The following is a 19,122-nucleotide window of genomic DNA, read 5'->3' on the forward strand; positions in this document are numbered from 1 at the left end:
GCTCAGAGACTTACAAAACTCCAGATCGACGCGTTAGCCACTGGGACAGCTGGCTACAATATATTTCTTCCAACTAGGTAAATTTTTACTTCATAGGAAGGTTAGCATAGGCACCACTGTGACCACAAACGTAAGTTTTTACAGACGAATCTCCCGCTAGCTGGTCCAGTGGCTCAAGCGTCGGTCTGGAGTTTTGTGACTCTCTGATTGCGGGTTCTAACCCCACCCGTGGTATGGTTTGTTTGCAATCGTGTCATTACGATTTCGTGAGTCGAGTTACAGAGGCTGTGCCGTTAGCTTGTAGCTTCTTACATAACATGCTAAAAGTAGGTAAAAAAAAAGCTTATTAAACAACTGACCAGGAATTGGAATTTGACAAGATAATTTTTAATGTCAGTAACAAATACAGATGTGCAATACAGATATTTTTTGGTGCTCGTTGTAAATCTACGTAATTTACTAACACCTTTGTACCCTCAAGACCATTGTAAAAAATTTATATTGATGTTAAACACTAAATAAAAACTTTCAGAACTTTTTTATGATATAGGACAACGAAGATGGATTGGGTAGCATTGTGGGTGGCAGGTGTGTGGGCGGCAGCGATGATGATGGGTGGTGGGGAGGCCTTCAGTAGTGTGAGTGTAGCTGTAGCCTGTGACACCATGCAACCAGGACACCTGTCTCTGGGCGCCCAGACCGTCCCGTCTCCATTCCATATTCACATCACATCCAAGGATGACTATTACTACGGTGAGATACTGTGTGTTGGAACATCAGATCTAACAGCACTAGAGACTAAGGTTGACAGAAAATATAAACATTATCTATCACAGTTTATATTTTTATAATCACTATGAAGCACTAAGCAAAAGGATCTGATGATACTGATTTTTGGTTCAAGAACTAATTGAGATCATGGGAAAATCCTATCATTCCCTACCCCAAGGGAAATAGTAAATTAATCAGTCTGATAAATTAAGTAATTTGACATTACGTATATTTTAGCAAAGTTAGGTCAGGTGTACAAGGTTTGGTGCAAAATGAAAAATCAACAACAACAACAACAAAATACATCACTATTTTTCCCTTTTCTTTGGGGAAGGTCAAACTGAGCCCTGATGATTTTCCTTGCTCCACAGTGACGCTCTACGGAGAGAAAAATAGGGAATTTAAGGGCTTCATGCTGCAAGCCAGGGACAGTAAGGGCGAGCGTGTGGGACGCTTTATCAAGGTACAGAAACCAGGGAGGATCATAGACTGTTCTACTAACGATGGTGTGAGTATAACCCTCCCATCATAGTTTCTTTGCTCGTGCCTCAAACATTCTAATTAAAATTAAGTTTACTTAACATTTTTAGGTGCATATAAAATATAGTCTTTAGTTTTCACATTACGTGGGCCTAGAGTCGTAAAAAATAAAATATGTGGCTTAGGCGAAGCCCTTATTGTAAACAGTGCTTAAGACAAATTTTAAACAAAGAAAATATTTTACATCGGCCTTCTCACACCAAGACAGCGGTGACCCAAGATAGTGGTGACCCCAAGACAGCGGTGACCCAAGATAGCAGTGACCCAAGACAGTGGTGACCCAAGATAGCAGTGACCCAAGACAACAGTGACCCAAGATAGTGCTGACCCCAAGACAGCGGTGACCCAAGATAGCAGTGACCCAAGACAGTGGTGACCCAAGATAGCAGTGACCCAAGACAGCGGTGACCCAAGATAGCGGTGACCCAAGACAGCAGTGACCCAAGAGAGCAGTGACCCAAGACAGAGGTGACCCAAGACAGCGGTGACCCAAGACAGCGATGACCCAAAACAGGAAACCCACCCACCATTTTTATTCATTTGCTATACAGTCGAGCCTCGGTTGTCGATTACATTACTTGTTGAAGAAATCGGTTTTCGAACAAGTATCCGATAAAAAAAAAAGTCTGGGTTTCTCTTGGTTGTCGACGGACAAGTTTTCGCGTGTACGGAACTGGCCTGACTTTGTGGCAGCCAGGGATTTTGAAGGCTTTGAAGATGAGCTTGAGTTAGTAGAAGACATTGTGTTCCTGGGGAAGACCATGAGCCTAGAGGTGACTGAAGATGTTGTGGAAGAGTTGCAAGAGGATCATAGAACTGAACTCACCACAGAAGAACTTGTAGGGCTTCAGAAGGAGCAGCAACAGATCACAGCAGAGGAGCTCTCATCAGAGGAAGAGGAGGGAAGGGATGATATGCCCTAAAAAATGGCTAAATGGCGTGAAGTTCAGTAGTTTGCTGAAAAATGCCATCCAGACAAAGCAGTGGCCATCCATCTCTCTTTCATGAACAATGACAGTGTAATGTCTCAGTTTAAACAAGTGTTAAAACAGCCTGAAACAAACCTCACTGGACAGGTTTTTAGTGAGACAAAGAACCAGTGAGCCAGAACAAGATGTTAGTGGTGAAGAGAGACAAAGAAGAGAAACAATATTAGCTCTTCTCTGACAGGAAAGGGAAAGTTTAATTTTCATTTTCTGCAGAGAATTTCAGTTAAATTTTAATTTAGTATTCGTTTTTACACTTTCCCTGTGCTATATATTTTATAAAACGTTTTATGTAGTTGTTAGTACATTGTTAATATGTTATTATATTGCCATTTGGGGTCTGAAACGGATTAATTGTATTTACATATTTCTTTATGGGAAAAATTGCTTTGGTTGTTGTCGATTTTGGTCGTCGAATCGACATCTGAAACGAATGAAATTCGACAACTGGGGTTCCACTGTATTGTAAAAAGTGAACAGATATCACAAATGGCTTCGTACTGTAACATCCCTTTGCCTCACCTTCATAACTCAAGTTCATAAATGTTGTCTTGCTCACACTCCAACAGCACGTCTAAACATTAAAACCATTACTTTCCACTCCCACTAACACTTACAAGCATGCTGGATGCTTAATCCTTAGCGTTCTAAACCTTCTGTAGCCCCTCATTCCATCCTTCTTTTGGATGACTCCTACTCCTTCCTTCTACTCTAAATTTATACGTCCTCTTCGTCATCTTGTTCTGCTCTAAGTGCCTCTCCTCCATCCTTTCAAGCATATCTTTGGTAACTACACACAGTCTTCTATTTCTTCTTATGACCAGAGTCTTTGGTAAGATGGGTAAGGATAGAAATATTTTTATAGCTTCGAATTCTCTCTAATATTTACATCACACATTACTTTCCAACATGGCATCTCCACAGCCTCTAACCTCCTCCTCGTTACAATACTTGAAGGCCATACCTCACACCAATACTAAGTATACTCTGGTACGTTCTCCTTTTTGCCTTCACAGAAGAACTTCCTTCTTTCCACGGATATCTCAACATTCCATCCACGTTTTTCCTTTCGTTTCTTTACTTTCGCTGACCCATCTGTCGACACGTCCACTTCCAAAATTGAAAACATTAACTTCTTCCATACTCACTCCCTCCAATCTGATATCGAATCTTTCATTGCCAAGATTTTTCGCTAATCTCATCACCTTGTTATTTTCCATATTTGCTGTTAATTCCCTTCTTTTACATACACTACAACACTCCTTCCTCATCCTTTGCAGCTTCTCTTCGGAATCTCCCAAAAGAACTGTCTATTCAGCAAAGAGCAAATGTGACAGCTCCCATTTCGTATTAGGTTCATTATCTTTTCATCCCTCACCTCTCCCATCACCCAAGGTGACATCACACGTGCCTGTCTAACTCCTATTTCTTGTGTCGATAGGGTTGAAGTCCGATAAACCAACCAAATAGAACCTAAACATTCAAGGAAAGACACAGATTAGTGACTACGGGAATGATAATTACAGTTTGATAACGAACAAAATAACAGTAGCTTCATTTTTAATACTCAATATTTAATAACCCGTATTCAACTTGAACACGGGACATGGCACCGTTAATGCTTAAACACTAAGAGTTTAATTTTTTGACGAACATTCCCTCACGAAACACTTTCGGTTTTCTTAACGAGAAGAATATCTTTACCTCTTTATGAATAGTATTTAGCTAAATTGTAAGTTTACTGAAACGAGAAAAATGACATGGTGCAGAACGAGCATTTATTGAAACAATGTTCTATACTCTGAAGAGTTTTTATCAAGTCAAGCTTCATCTGCAGCCTCACTTTTCTGTACTCATGTCGGCTGTATGCTATTTGGATGCAGGCTTACTGACGGTGTGTTTTCCAGGCCGCGGTGCAACACAAGAACAGTGACCCTAAGACACAAGTGACGGCTAGCTGGGTTCCTGAGGACTTCAAAGGCCAGGTGCAATTCAGGTAATATATTCAAGAGAGCTGCGGAGTTACTGAGGTGTTTATGAGTGCTGAGAGAGGCTGGAACAGAATTCAGTGACTAACGGTATTTCAATATGGGGTGGAAAGGTGGGGTAGGGGTCATCCAGGGATGGATTGGTGGGAGGGGGTAAAAGAGGCTCGGAGAGGCTTTGGAGACAAATGGATTTTATGACTTGACAAGCTGTTGGAGGTAATATGAAGATATTCAGGGACACCATTGAGATTTACTGGCGTCCTGGAGGTGGTAAGCACATTGTCTGCACTTCAGGGAGGGGTGACGATGTTGCAGCTCGGAGGTTCGTCTGAACTGTGATGCCAATATTATTCTGGTAAGACAGCGATTAAATAATATACGCATATACGGTGACTCAAAAAGAAAAGGTAACACATTCACCATCACTCTTTTAATAGCTGTCTTCCCAGAAGTGCGCTGATATCTGTTTAAATGATTCTCCGAACCAAAACATCCCCACCCTTTCTTCAGAGTGCAAGTACTCTACGTCCCTCTTCCAGAACCTCTTCACAAATGTTATGTTGTTAACATTTCAATAGCACATGAATGTTTCAGGTTTCATTTCTGGAACATGACAACAATGTGCCAACCAGAACAGGCCACTGAAAATGCGAGTAAGTAAACGAACCAGGAAAGAGACCATGTTTGTCTCACATTTCTCAAGCCATTATTATCAAAGACAAGTCAGAATAAAAACTAAACTCGCCATAAGAAGATCTGCTTGTGACATTAAAATTAAATTATTCCATAATTTATTCTTAAGCAGCAGATATCCACTTCAGTTATTTCAGAAAATAATGAAATAATTCTTGGAAAATTCTCAGCTATAATTACTTTAGTTGCAGTTTTTAAGGATGATTGCTATACTAAAATTCGTTTTTTACAGGCTTTTGTGATGTAATATTTGGAAGAAGTGTTCCATATAGCTGGAAATAGATATCTCCACTATAAATTCAAATTGTTATTGGAAGCTATTTCACTTTTAAGGATTCTGTCTTACCCTTTCGTCCTCAAATATCGAATTAAACAAACTTGTTCTAATTTTAACACTAGTGAACCTAGTGGGGATTAGCATATAGGAGAATTACTTCTCTGGCCAAACCACTTCACTCAACTAACATATTAACTTAGACTTGCATATTAACTTAGTCACCCTGAAATAATTTTAGTTTACCCTCTTAATTTTCTATTGATTTTCAGTGTTTTGGTTTGTCTTGGATAATAACGTTTGACACGTCAGAAAAACGTTATCTTACCACTTTGTTTACCTCATTTTAAACTTCTCATCTTTCGCTGTTTAATTGTATTTTCAGTGATTTGTTTTGATTTGTACATAGTTAAATCATGTTCCGAAAATGAATCCTGATGATGGTGATCCATTTTATACCAAAACGTTGACAGGCAATTTAATAAATACGGAACATGCTGAGTACGTCATTACATTTGGCGTGCATCACATGTAACCACAATTCTACAATACTAATTATAATAAGCTTCAAGCACTATGGCTTTTAGCTGGTACAACTACCAGTTGTGTAAGTCAGCCAGTCAGAGTGATGAGGAGGGCTCCCAGGTAGCTTACTTTGTAGCTAGGGTCCATTCTGAGCTTTAGGTCCTCACACCTTTTAAGCTGATTAACATGTAAGAGACTTCTCTCCTCTGTACGGATGCATCATATTGTACTCATTCTTGCACTCTTTCTCGTTAAACCAAACATATTCTGGTATCTATTAAACCTTTTATAAATACTATACATATCTGTAAGTGTACTATACATATCAGTAAAGTATACACCAGATTTCTTGTTTTGAGTCCCCATATATACCCACCACCAATATTGTTGGTGGGAATATATCGATACTCAAAACAAGACATTTCGTGTATACTTTATTCTCAAAATTTCTTAGCTGCTCTATTAATTGCACCTCACTGGTATTATTCTTTGAGTGCTAGGTACTAAGGACTTTTAAATATACACAAACACTAATCTCTGGCTGAAGGAGACTCGAACCTACGAACCTTGGAACAAGGTACGCACTGCGTACCTTGTTCCAAGGTTCGTAGGTTTGTCTCCCTCAGCCAGAGATCAGTGTTTATATATATATATATATATATATATATATATATATATATATATATATATATATATATATATATATATATATATATATATGCAATAAGATCACAGTAAACAGGTGATTTCAGAATATGCAAAACAACCACTGTGAAAGAATAGAGAAGTTCCAAGCGCTTTCGTGACTACTCACATTATCAAGGAACTTGATAATGTAAGTAATCACGATAGCGCTTGGAATTTCTCTATTCTTTCACAGTGGTTGTTTTGCATATATATATATATATATATATATATATATATATATATATATATATATATATATATATATATATATATATATATATATATATATATATATTAAGCAAACATCACAAACCAAGCGAAACAAGGTGCAAAACAACCACGGGGGGGGGAGGTAGAATGATAGCTCTAGGCCTTTCGTGTTGCAATCAACACATCAGGAGGATGCAAAATTGCAGAAAAAAGGAGGGTTTCCAAGCGAATACGTTCCCAGGGGACCACTTCACTGGAGTGAGAGAGGGAGAGGGGAGAATGTTCCGGAAGTGCCCACAGGCACAACAGCCAGAAGGATGAACATTATAACATAAGAAAAATCCCACAAGCATTGATATTGTAACCTAAACGAAATTAACGTAGGAATAATAATAAATTCAGTCATATTCCGCTATGACAGCAATAACTTTAAATACGTATATTTATATTCTCTACGACACAGGAGTCACTGGCAATTATATACCTCCACAGGACAACGTGCCCTTTAAATGACGAGAGAAAACCCTAACGTATAGAGGGGAGACTTTTGTGTAAAGGAAACAGGGCTCATTAACATAAACTCATTTAACGGGAGGGGAGGCATCTGCAATGATAAGATGGCCACCGTCCACAGTTACCCTTAGACTGGGTTAGTGGTCGGTGCCAACCCCACCCTACTATCATCCCCCTACCTTCCATATGGGGTAGGAGGGTTTCTGAGATGTCAAGTATGAAATTATAAGATATGGGGAGCAGGGGAATGATAGGGTGGGGTTGGCACCGATCACTAACCCAGTTTAAGGGAACCGTGGACGGTGACACCTACGCTATTCTCAGAGAGGCCTCTCTCCCTGCTTTGGTTGCTCCCTTGCAACACTGCACAGCTCCTGATAACGCACTGAGAAGTGTGAAAGTACTGTAGCTAAAGATTTCCACCCCCGTGGCTTGTCCTGTATATATATATATATATATATATATATATATATATATATATATATATATATATATATATATATATATATATTTTTCTTTCAACACACCGGCCGTATCCCACCGAGGCGGGGTGGCCCAAAAAGAAAAACGAAAGTTTCTCCTTTTACATTAAGAAATATATACAGGAGAAGGGGTTACTAGCCCCTTGCCCCCGGCATTTTAGTCGCCTCTTACAAAACGCACAGCTTATGGAGAAAGAATTCTGTTCCACTTCCCCATGGAGGTAAGAGGAAATAAACAAGAACAAAAACTAGAAAGAAAATAGAAGAAAACCCAAAGGGGTGTATATATATATGCTTGTACATGTATGTGTAATGTGACCTAAGTGTAAGTAGAAGTAGCAAGACGTATCTGAAATCTTGCATGTATCTGAGACAGAAAAAAAAGACACCAGCAATCCTACCATCGTGTAAAACAATTACAGGCTTCCGTTTTACACTCACTTGGCAGGACGGCAGTACCTCCCTGGGCGGTTGCTGTCTACCAACCTACTACCTACAATATATATATATATATATATATATATATATATATATATATATATATATATATATATATATATATACATATATATATATATATATAAGGGCAATGTGTGGTGTAAATATTATGCAGAAAATTCGGAGTGTGGAAATTAGGAAAAGGTGTGGAGTTAATAAAAGTATTAGTCAGAGGGTAGAAGAGGGGTTGTTGAGGTGGTTTGGTCATTTAGAGAGAATGGATCAAAGTAGAATGACATGGAAAGCATATAAATCTATAGGGGAAGGAAGGCGGGGTAGGGGTCGTCCTCGAAATGGTTGGAGAGAGGGGATAAAGGAGGTTTTGTGGGCGAGAGGCTTGGACTTCCAGCAAGCGTGCGTGAGCGTGTTAGATAGGAGAAAATGGAGACGAATGGTATTTGGGACCTGACGATCTGTTGGAGTGTGAGCAGGGTAATATTTAGTGAAGGGATTCAGGGAAACCAGTTATTTTTATATAGCCGGACTTGAGTCCTGGAAATGGGAAGTACAATGCCTGCACTCTAAAGGAGGGGTTTGGGATATTAGCAGTTTGGAGGGATATGTTGTGTATCTTTATACGTATATGCTTCTAAACTGTTGTGTTCTGAGCACCTCTGCGAAAACAGTGATTATGTGTGAGTGAGGTGAAAGTGTTGAATGATGATGAAAGTATTTTCTTTTTTGGGATTTTCTTTCTTTTTTTGGGTCACCCTGCCTCGGTGGGAGACGGCCGACTTGTTGATATATATATATATATATATATATATATATATATATATATATATATATATATATATATATATATATATATATATATATATATATATATTCACACATAATCACTGTTTTTGCAGAGGTGCTCAGAACACAACAGCTTAGAAGCATATACGTATAAAGATACACAACATATCCTTCCAAACTGCCAATATCCCAAACCCCTCATTGTACTTCCCATTTCCAGGACTCAAGTCCGGTTATATAAAAATAACCGGGTTCCCTGAATCTCTTCACTAAATATTACCCTGCTCACACTCCAACAGATCGTCAGGTCCCAAATGCCACTCGTCTCAATTCACTCCTATCGAACACGCTCTCGCACGCTTGCTGGAAGTCCAAGCCCCTCGCCCACAAAACCTCCCTTACCCCATCCTTCCAACCTATTCGAGGACGACCCTTACCCCGCCTTCCTTCCCCTACAGATTTTAATGCTCTCTATGTCATTCTACTTTGATCCATTCTTTCTAAATGACCAAACCACCTCAACAACCCCTCTTCAGCTCTCTGACTAATACTTTTATTAACTCCACACCTCCTAATTTCCACACTTCGAATTTTCTGCATAATATTAACACCACACATTGCCCTTAGACAGGACATCTCCACTGCCTCCAACCGCCTCCTCGCTGCTGCATTTACCACCCAAGCTTCACATCCATATAAGAGTGTTGGTGCTACTATACTTTCATACATTCCCTTCTTTGCCTCCATAGATAACTTTTTTTGACTCCACATATACCTCAACGCACCACTCACCTTTTTTCCTCATTAATTCTATGATTAACCTCATCCTTCATAAATCCATCCGCCGACACGTCAACTCCCAAGTATCTGAAAACATTCACTTCGTCCATACTCCTCCTCCCCAATTTGATATCCAATTTTTCTTTAACTAAATCATTTGATACCCTCATCACCTTACTCCTTTCTATGTTCACTTCCAACTTTCTACCTTTACACACACTCCCAAACTCATCCACTAACCTTTGAAATTTTTCTTTAGTATCTCCCATAAGCACAGTATCATCAGCAAAAAGTTTCTGTGTCAATTCCCATTTTGTATTTGATCCCCCATAATTTAATCCCACCCCTCTCCTGAACTCCCTAGCATTTACTTCTTTTACAACCCCATCTATAAATATATTAAACAACCATGGTGACATTACACATCCCTGTCTAAGACCTACTTTTACCAGGAAGTAGTCTCCCTCTCCTCTACACACCCTAACCTGAGCCTCACTATCCTCATAACAACTCTTTACAGCATTTAGTAACTTACCACCTATTCCATATACTTGCAACTTCTGCCACATTGCTCCCATATCCACTCTATCATATGCCTTTTATAAAACCATAAATGCAATAAAAACTTTCCTACCTTTATCTAAATACTGTTCACATATATGCTTCAATGTAAACACTTGATCTACACATCCCCTACCCACTCTAAAACCTCCTTGCTCATCCGCAATCCTTCATTCTGTCTTACCTCTAATTCTTTCAATTATAACCCTACCGTACACTTTTCCTGGTATACTCAGTAAACTTATTCTTCTATAATTTTTACAATCTCTTTTTCCCCCTTCCCTTTATATAAAGGGACTATACACGCTCTCCACCAATCTCTAGGTGCCTTCTCCTCTTTCATACATTTATTAAGCAAAAATACCAACCACTCCAACACTATATCCCCCCCTGCTTTTAACATTTCTGTCATGATCCCGTCAGTTCCAGCTGCTTTATCCCCTTTCATTCTACGTAATGCCTCATGCACCTTCCCCACACTCACATCCTGTTCTTCTTCACTCCCTGTCCAGTGCATGAAATTACCGCCTCCCTTTCTTCGTCGACATTTAAAAGTTCCTGAAAATATTCTCACCATCTGCCCAAAACCTCCATCTTCCCATCTACTAACTCCACTACTCTGCTTTTAACTGACAAATCCATTTGTTCTCTAGGCTTTCTTAACTTGTTTAACTCCCTCCAAATTTTTGTTCTTATTTTAATTAAAATTTCTTGACAGTGCCTCTCCCACTCTATCATCTGCTCTCCTTTTGCGCTCTCTCACCACTCTCTTCACCTTTCTTTTACTCTCCATATACTCTACTCTTCTTGTAACACTTCTGCTTTGTAAAAACCTCTCATAAGCTAACTTTTTCTCTTTTATCACAACCTTTAATTCATCATTCTACCAAGCACTCCTCTTTCCTCCTGCACCCACCCTCCTATAACCACAAACTTCTGCCCCACATTCTAATACTGCATTTCTAAAACTATTCAAACATTCTTCAACCCCCCCACTGCTCATACTTGCACATGCCCACCTTTCTGCCAATAGTTGCTTATATCTCACCCGAACTTCCTCGTCCCTTAGTTTATACACTTTCACCTTCCCCTTACTTGTTGTTGCCATTTTCCTCTTTTCCCATCTACCTCTTACTCTAACTGTAGCTACAACTAAATAATGATCCGATGTATCAGTTGCCCCTCTATAAACGTGTACATCCTGGAGCCTACCCATCAACCTTTTATCCAACAATGCATAATCTAACAAACTACTTTCATTACGTGCTATATCATACCTTGTATATTTATTTATCCTCTTCTTCATAAAATATGTATTACTTATTACTAAACCTCTTTCTACACATAGCTCAATTAAAAGCTCCCCATTTTCATTTACCCCTGGCACCCCAAATTTACCTACTACTCCCTCCATAACATTCTTGCCCACTTTACCATTGAAATCCCCAAACACCATTACTCTCACACTTGGTTCAAAACTCCCCACGCATTCACTCAACATTTCCCAAAATCTCTCTCTCTCTCCTCTACACTTCTCTCTTCTCAAGGTATAGTAAGCGTATACGCTTACTATAACCCACTTTTCACATCCAACCTTTATTTTACTCCACATAATCCTTGAATTAATACATTTATAGTCCCTCTTTTCCTGCCATAACTTATCCTTCAACATTATTGCTACTCCTTCTTTAGCTCTAACTCTATTTGAAACCCCTGACCTAATCCCATTTATTCCTCTCCACTGAAACTCTCCCACCCCCTTCAACTTTGTTTCGCTTAAAGCCAGGACATCCAGCTTCTTCTCATTCATAACGTCCACAATCATCTCTTTCTTATGATTCACACAACATCCACGCACATTCGGACTTCCCACTTTGACATTTTTCTTCTTATTCTTTTTAGTAATCTTTACAGGAAAAGGGGTTACTAGCCCATTGTTCCCGGCATTTTAGTTGACTTTTACAACACGCATGGCTTACGGAGGAAAGATTCTTATTCCACTTCCCCATGGATATAAAAGGAAAATTAATAAGACCAAGAACTATTAAGATAAAATCAAAGAAAACTCAGATGACTGTGTATAAACAAACATGTACATATATGTGTAGTGTGACCTAAGTGTAAGTAGAAGTAGCAAGACATACCTGAAATCTTGCATGTTTATGAGACAGAAAAAAGACACCAGAAATCCTACCATCATGTAAAACAATTACAGTTTTCCGTTTTACACTCACTTGGCAGGACGGTAGTACCTCCCTGGGCGGTTATCTACCAACCTACTATTACTATATATATATATATATATATATATATATATATATATATATATATATATATATATATATATATATATATATATATATATATATATGTCGTGCCGAATAGGCAGAACTTGAGATCTTGGCTTAAATAGCAACGCTCATCTTGCCATATAGGACAAGTGAAAATTTGTTTATGCAATAATTTCGCCAAAATCATTCTGAACCTAACGAAAAAATATATTTCATTGTTTTTGTTTAGTATTAAATTATTGTAAACAAATCTAAAATATATTTAGTTGGGTTATGCTAAAATAAATTGTTCTTGTTATAATAAGGTTAGGTAAGTTTTCTAAGATTCTTTTGGTGCAAAATTATAAATTTTTACATCAACATTAATGAAAAAAATATATCTTTAAATGTATAAGAGAAAATTTTAGAAAGGACTTAATTTTAAATGAGTTCTTGCTAATTGACCAGTTTTACATATTCGGCACGGCATATATACATATATATATATATATATATATATATATATATATATATATATATATATATATATATATATATTTATATATATAATATATATATATATATATATATATATATATATATATATATATATATATATATATATATATATATATATATATGTGTGTGTGTGTGTGTGTGTGTGAGAGAGAGAGTTACTGGATAAATCTAGTTTCAGTTATTTATAAAAAGTGACATATTTGATGTCAGGGCGACTGTGGTCGAGTCCTACACGACCTACTGGGTGAACCTGCTGTCTGACCCACTCACCGTCTAGCACCCTGAATGAGCCAACTGTCTGACCCACACACCGTCTAGCAACCTGAATGAGCCAACTGTCTGACCCACACACCGTCTAGCAACCTGAATGGGCCATACTGCCACTAAGATGAGTGTCCTCTCTGATTCCCACATTTAATATGGCGAGGTAATAGTTCTAAGGCCACTAACTGGGTTGACGTCCTCTCTGAGTACTTCACTGAATCAAGTCATCCCTTTTTTCTCCGTCCCTTAGCACTGCTACCCAACAATAGCCAATACGAGGCGGGACACACGTGTCTCCTACCACCTGCTGTCCATGTTACCCAGCAGTAAATAAATACTAAAGAATTAGCTGACTGTTGTGGTTCGCATTCTGGGGAATACCTAAAAACATGATGGCAATACAAATAAGCCACAATGACCGACTTTCTTAGGGTTTCCTGGGTTACTAACCCTTCCTCCCCATCGACGTTTTCTTTACTCTAATTTGTTTAGACCTTTGCTTCTAATTTAATATTCCTTGTTAATTCCAGAAAAATTTTTGATCTGTTAATTAGGTATTCCCCAAAAGTCAATACCTAAATCGGTTATCGATTGTTTTCACCCTCCAAGGTTTTCAGGAGATAACTGTTAACGTTGATATATCTTGCTAGACTCGCTAGAGCAGTGGTTCCCAAACTTTTTCAGCTTGTTACCCAATTTAACATGCCACATAAAGCATGTTACCCCTTTCACAAAATGTTGTTATTATTGATATATATGGCTAAACGTGAACGTATACAGCCTCGCATACTCTGCTAATCCTAGCAAAACCATTGAAAACGTAAGAACCCCACGTACATTATATATAAAATTAATAATAGCTACAAATTCACAGTAACAGTGGGTAAATACTAACTATATACTGCACAGGGCAGTACACATACATACTAGCTTATGTCTACCTCGGCTGATGCTCACAGATAAATTGACAGTGTGAAATAGAGGCAGCCTCAGGAAGTGAGTGACGTGTACTGGACAGGTCGATCTGGGCTACTGAGTGACTTTTGCCCTGAAGCATACTTGTCAAAATACTTTTGGGTTTCCACACACTTAGCTATATATTTATTCTTTTCTAATACTAATAGTTTTTGATGTTTATTGTTATTTGGTTTAACTTTATTACTTATAATAGGTTTACTTTACAACTTTATATACTAAGACAAAGTTAACAATAATCCTCATACCGGGTACCGCATTCTTTTCTAGATTTTCAGAATTCATAACTTTTTTTCTGTCACCCCTCCATTACCCCCCAAAAATGGTTAAATTACCCCCAGGGGGTAATTTCCCCCAGTTTGGGAACCACTGTGCTAGAGGAATATTCGCATTGTTATTCTGCCAGGAAAATGTCAGACCTATAAATATTATAATTATATTAGTCATAAAACTCTACGGATATGTCAAGCCTATTTTCATGTAACTGTTTATATATTTTGGCTGCGTTTGTGTTAAAAGCTCCAACTCAACAAAGTGTTAAATGAAATATCGTATTCGTGTAGAGGGCGTTGATCTCCAGCTCTTGAACCTCAAACACTTCTACCTGTAATTTGTCATCTAGTTAACTTCAGTTTTGAAATGCATGTAGTGAAATTTATTTTCTTCCTCTCACACTGTCGTTTTTATAAACAACATCCGTTTCAGGGTGATGAGTATCACCCTCATGGGTTTAGCTTTTCCCCGTGAATATAATAATAACAGTGTGTTTGAGCCGCTAAACGTTCTGTGAGAAGTTTTCTCCGAGTCCAATCGCCTCATTCTTACGTCACTCAAGAGACACACACAAGTTGTAATATTAAAACATCAAGAACCAGAGCTTCAGGTCAACTCGAAAAGGGAAGCTTGGAAAACAGCACTTCTGTTCATGTTCATGTCAGCGGCATCAACTGTAACATACCTAAAAAAATCCCACAGCTCAGTAGCTTCATATAAACCTCCTGAGTTAACATTTCATCTGTAATATGTCTTCTTTTGCACATTAGATGTAAAATATACTGGAACTTTGTATAAATTCCCTGGGATATTGACGGCCCCAAGCTGATGCACAGATTCACGTTCTATAAACCTGAAATGTCAGGGAATAACATGTCCTATGTTCCTACATTGCTGTGACTACATACCTTAGTACCATACTGTCATGAATGAAAGATTGGCTGCAATGGAGGACTATGAGCTCCAACTTCATGTCCTTACACATTGTCCTCACACTTGATGTATATTTGACAGTTGACTTCTAGCTCTTGGGCATCTTAAGGTTGTTAAAGTACTGCCTCTGAATCACTTTAGGATGATGGGCTACAGTTGAAGGCTTGTTAAGGAGTTGGGGTCACTGTGACCAAAATACATTTTGTTCTTATTATGTATTAGTGTAGATATATGGTGGGCCAACAGTTATCTTAATCAGAGACTGTAATATAAGTTTTTTGAATGTCTTAGTATTGCTATTTCATGTCCTGTACTCCTCTCTTCTCTCCTAAATAAAATTTAATGTTAAATGTTGGTGACCTTTGTTTAGGTTTATGATAATAAGAATTTTGAATGTTCTGCGGTGGAGGAAATCCCGAAGATATTGATATAATCTTCGTGATGAGTATCCACTCTTACAGTACATCACAGCATATTAAGAACTGTTATCACGTCTTGCAACACAGTGAAACGTAAAAGTTTAAAATAAAAACATTTAGGAAATCCATTGCCAGTAGTGTGTAAATCTCCTGTTCATATATACTATTCAACCTTTGCTGCTACAATAGACCATAAGCATACAAAAGAGCCGCAATGCGCGCCATAAAGGACGACTCGACGCTATCCAAAGCCATCCAGTACTGTTGTGTGGTGTCGGATCAATGTTTTGCTGCTGCTGCTATCACCACAGTATAAACATTACGCCATTCTATTGGTGCGTTTTTTTTCCATTTCATGTACAGAAAATAAAATATTAAATAAACGACGGTAATGCAGAGTTTATTGTTTTTAAAAGAGATATTGATGGCTCATTTTGCTTCCCTGTATTTTCTGGGTCTCCCTGAAAACACGTATATTGCTTTCATAAAGCTTAACATTCGCATTTTGGTATTGGAAATAGGCATGCTAAACGTTTACCACTGGAATATCAGTGTCTATAAGAAAGTTCCAGGTGACCAGAGACAGGTGGAAAATATTCTCATGGCGAAAAAAATCGAGTGTGTTGATGCATTTATTTATTCGCTTTCTTGCCAGGGTATGACGGTTTCAGTCATCTATGAAAAGGTACTGGTCTGAACGCTGTGATACCCGGGGGTGAGGGGGCGATACCTCAGGGACTTGTAACCCTGAGGAGCTATACACCCAGGGACACATTATGCAAGGGGGAGCGTCACCCTAGAAGGCATTATCACGGGAATGCGTTACCCTGGGGGCTCATCACCCGAGTATACGCGTTACCTCGGGAAATGTTACTTCAGGGGACTCTTCACTCTGGGGGATGCGTTATCCCAAGGGAAGCGTAACCCAAGGGAATGAGTTACTCGGGAATATGCGTTACCATGGAAAACTCGTTATACTACGAATGTGTTATTTAGGAAGGCGTTACCCTGGGAACAAGTTATCAAGAGGGCCTGTTACACCTGGAAAAGTGTCACTTCAAAGTAACACCCCCCCAGGGGAAGTATCACCCAAAGGGAAACAATATTTGGGAAGCATCACTCCAGAGAAAACATAACCCTGAGGAAAGCATCACCCCAGGGAAAGCATTACCTCAGAGAAATCCTAACCCCAGGGAAAGCATCATCCCACGGAAAGCACCACCGCAAGGAAAGAATTACCCCAGGAAAAAAGCCTCACAAGAGAAAGCACCACCCCAAGGAAAGCACCATCCCAGGGGAAAACACCTCCAAGGAGAAGGCATCACCCAAAGGAAAACACCATCCAAGGGAAAGCAACATCCCAAACGCTGACGCTAGCGTCAGCGTTTTCACGCCAAAGGGCGTGGGACGTCCAGTGCAGCGTAGTTGTGCGTAGTTATGTGTAATTACGCATCAATTGTAGAGTAGAAGAAAAACTAGTCGCAGAGAGTCACCGGGACGAGTCCACGCTGCATTGAAATGTAGAAATCAGTGGCAATAACTCTATAGAGCCCTTAATAACTCTCAGGGAGAACTGAGGCAGATATAATGCTTTAAAACGCGAATTACGTAACTCTGCCAAGCGGAGCATCGTTATGAATTGTTCCTGCTGTGGCACATTAACCACGGACAAATTATACATTCACGAGTTGATCTTATGAACAAGTAATAGTGATGACTAGTAACGCTGAAGCGAGTCGACGAGTGTACTGTGTATTGAACATTGTAGCTGAACACTGCAGTGAACTAGAAGGATAGTGTACCATGAACTGTCCACAATATTCTGAAACGGCGTTCAACGTAACTGACCGACAAACAGAAGTGTAGACGTCCTCGTGATTCATCAGGGAACACCCATCATATCTTGAAACAAGCTGTCGGATATCATCATCCAGACGCCACGGTGATGTCACGGCTCCAGCTACACGAGACCAAGTAAACCCTGTCTTCTTACACTGTCCAGGACACCACGTACTGCAGTAATCAGGACCAGGATAATTAAGAAATTTGCCGCCATGGGCGATCAAACCTCCCACCCCAGGTAAGATCAGTGATCTCACCAGATGTCAAATGGGTCCCAACACATACGACGCTGGCAACGTATACCTGATATGCTGGATCATATGATGTTAGGGTATGTCTTAACACTTGTTATATCTGAACTGTTACAGCTGTGTGGGGACGTAAGACAAGCCACTGCGAAGGACGTATTCAAGGTGCAGCTGTGTTAAGGGAAGGCACTTTCCCAGGGAAAGTACCACCGCAGGGAAAACACCTCTCCAGGGAAAGCACCTCTCCAGGGAAAGCACCACCCCAGGGAAAACACCTCTCCAGGGAAAGCACCACCCCAGGGAAAACACCTCTCCAGGGAAAGCACCACCCAGGGAAAACACCTCTCCAGGGAAAGCACCACCCCCAGGGAAAACACCTCTCCAGGGAAAGCACCACCTCAGGGAAAACACCTCTCCAGGGAAAGCACCACCCAGGGAAAACACCTCTCCAGGGAAAGCACCACCCCAGGCAAAACACCTCTCCAGGGAAAGCACCACCCCAGGGAAAATACCTCTCCAGGGAAGCACCAACCCAGGGAAAACACCTCTCCAGGGAAAGCACCACCCCAGAGAAAACACCTCTCCAGGGAAAGCACCACCCCAGGGAAAATACCTCTCCAGGGAAGCACCACCCAGGGAAAACACCTCTCCAGGGAAGCACCAACCCAGGGAAAACACCCCTCCAGGGAAAGCACCACCCCAGAGAAAACACCTCTCCAGGGAAAGCACCACCCAAGGGAAAACACCTCTCCTGGGAAAGCACCAACCCAGGGAAAACATCATCCCAGGAAAAGCACTATCCCAGGGAAAGCACCACCCTAGCGAAAGCACCTCCCCAGTGAAAGCACCACCCCAGCGAAAGCACCTCCCCAGTGAAAGCACCACCGCAGAGAAAGCACCACTCCAGGAAAAGAATCTCCCCAGGGAAAGCACCACCCAAAGGAAAGTGAAAGCAGCGCTGAAGAGAAAGCTCCTCAGTGAAAGCATTACTCCAGGGAAAGCACTTCCAGAGGCAGAACATCACCCCTGGGAAAGCACCACCCTAGGGAAACACCCCCCAGAGAAAACACCTCAAGAGGAGAACACCTCCCAGGGAAAGCATCACCCTAGAAAAAACACCCCAGTGAAAG

At 39.9% G+C, this 19,122-nt stretch overlaps 1 protein-coding gene across 1 annotated transcript; it reads left to right on the forward strand.

Moving 5' to 3' along the window:
• The first annotated feature begins 556 nt into the window (after positions 1–556).
• Positions 557–15,877, forward strand: LOC128688825 (putative defense protein 3). The gene is made up of 4 exons (XM_053776813.2): positions 557–753; positions 1,143–1,279; positions 4,205–4,293; positions 13,249–15,877. Exons 1-4 carry the CDS (start codon positions 561–563, stop codon positions 13,313–13,315), a joined length of 486 nt encoding a protein of 161 aa, XP_053632788.1. The 5' UTR covers positions 557–560; the 3' UTR covers positions 13,316–15,877.
• Positions 15,878–19,122: the final 3,245 nt, after the last annotated feature.

This window comes from Cherax quadricarinatus, chromosome 29, assembly GCF_038502225.1.
Source record: "Cherax quadricarinatus isolate ZL_2023a chromosome 29, ASM3850222v1, whole genome shotgun sequence".
In the NCBI taxonomy this organism is placed as follows: Eukaryota; Metazoa; Arthropoda; class Malacostraca; order Decapoda; family Parastacidae; genus Cherax; species Cherax quadricarinatus.

Coding starts and splice junctions, on each gene's coding strand:
- LOC128688825 (XM_053776813.2), top strand. CDS start 561: ATGGATTGGGTAGCATTGTGGGTGGCAGGTGTGTGGGCGGCAGCGATG. Junction 1,280..4,204: donor ACTGTTCTACTAACGATGGT/GTGAGTATAACC, acceptor TGTGTTTTCCAG/GCCGCGGTGCAACACAAGAA. Junction 4,294..13,248: donor AAAGGCCAGGTGCAATTCAG/GTAATATATTCA, acceptor ATTTGATGTCAG/GGCGACTGTGGTCGAGTCCT.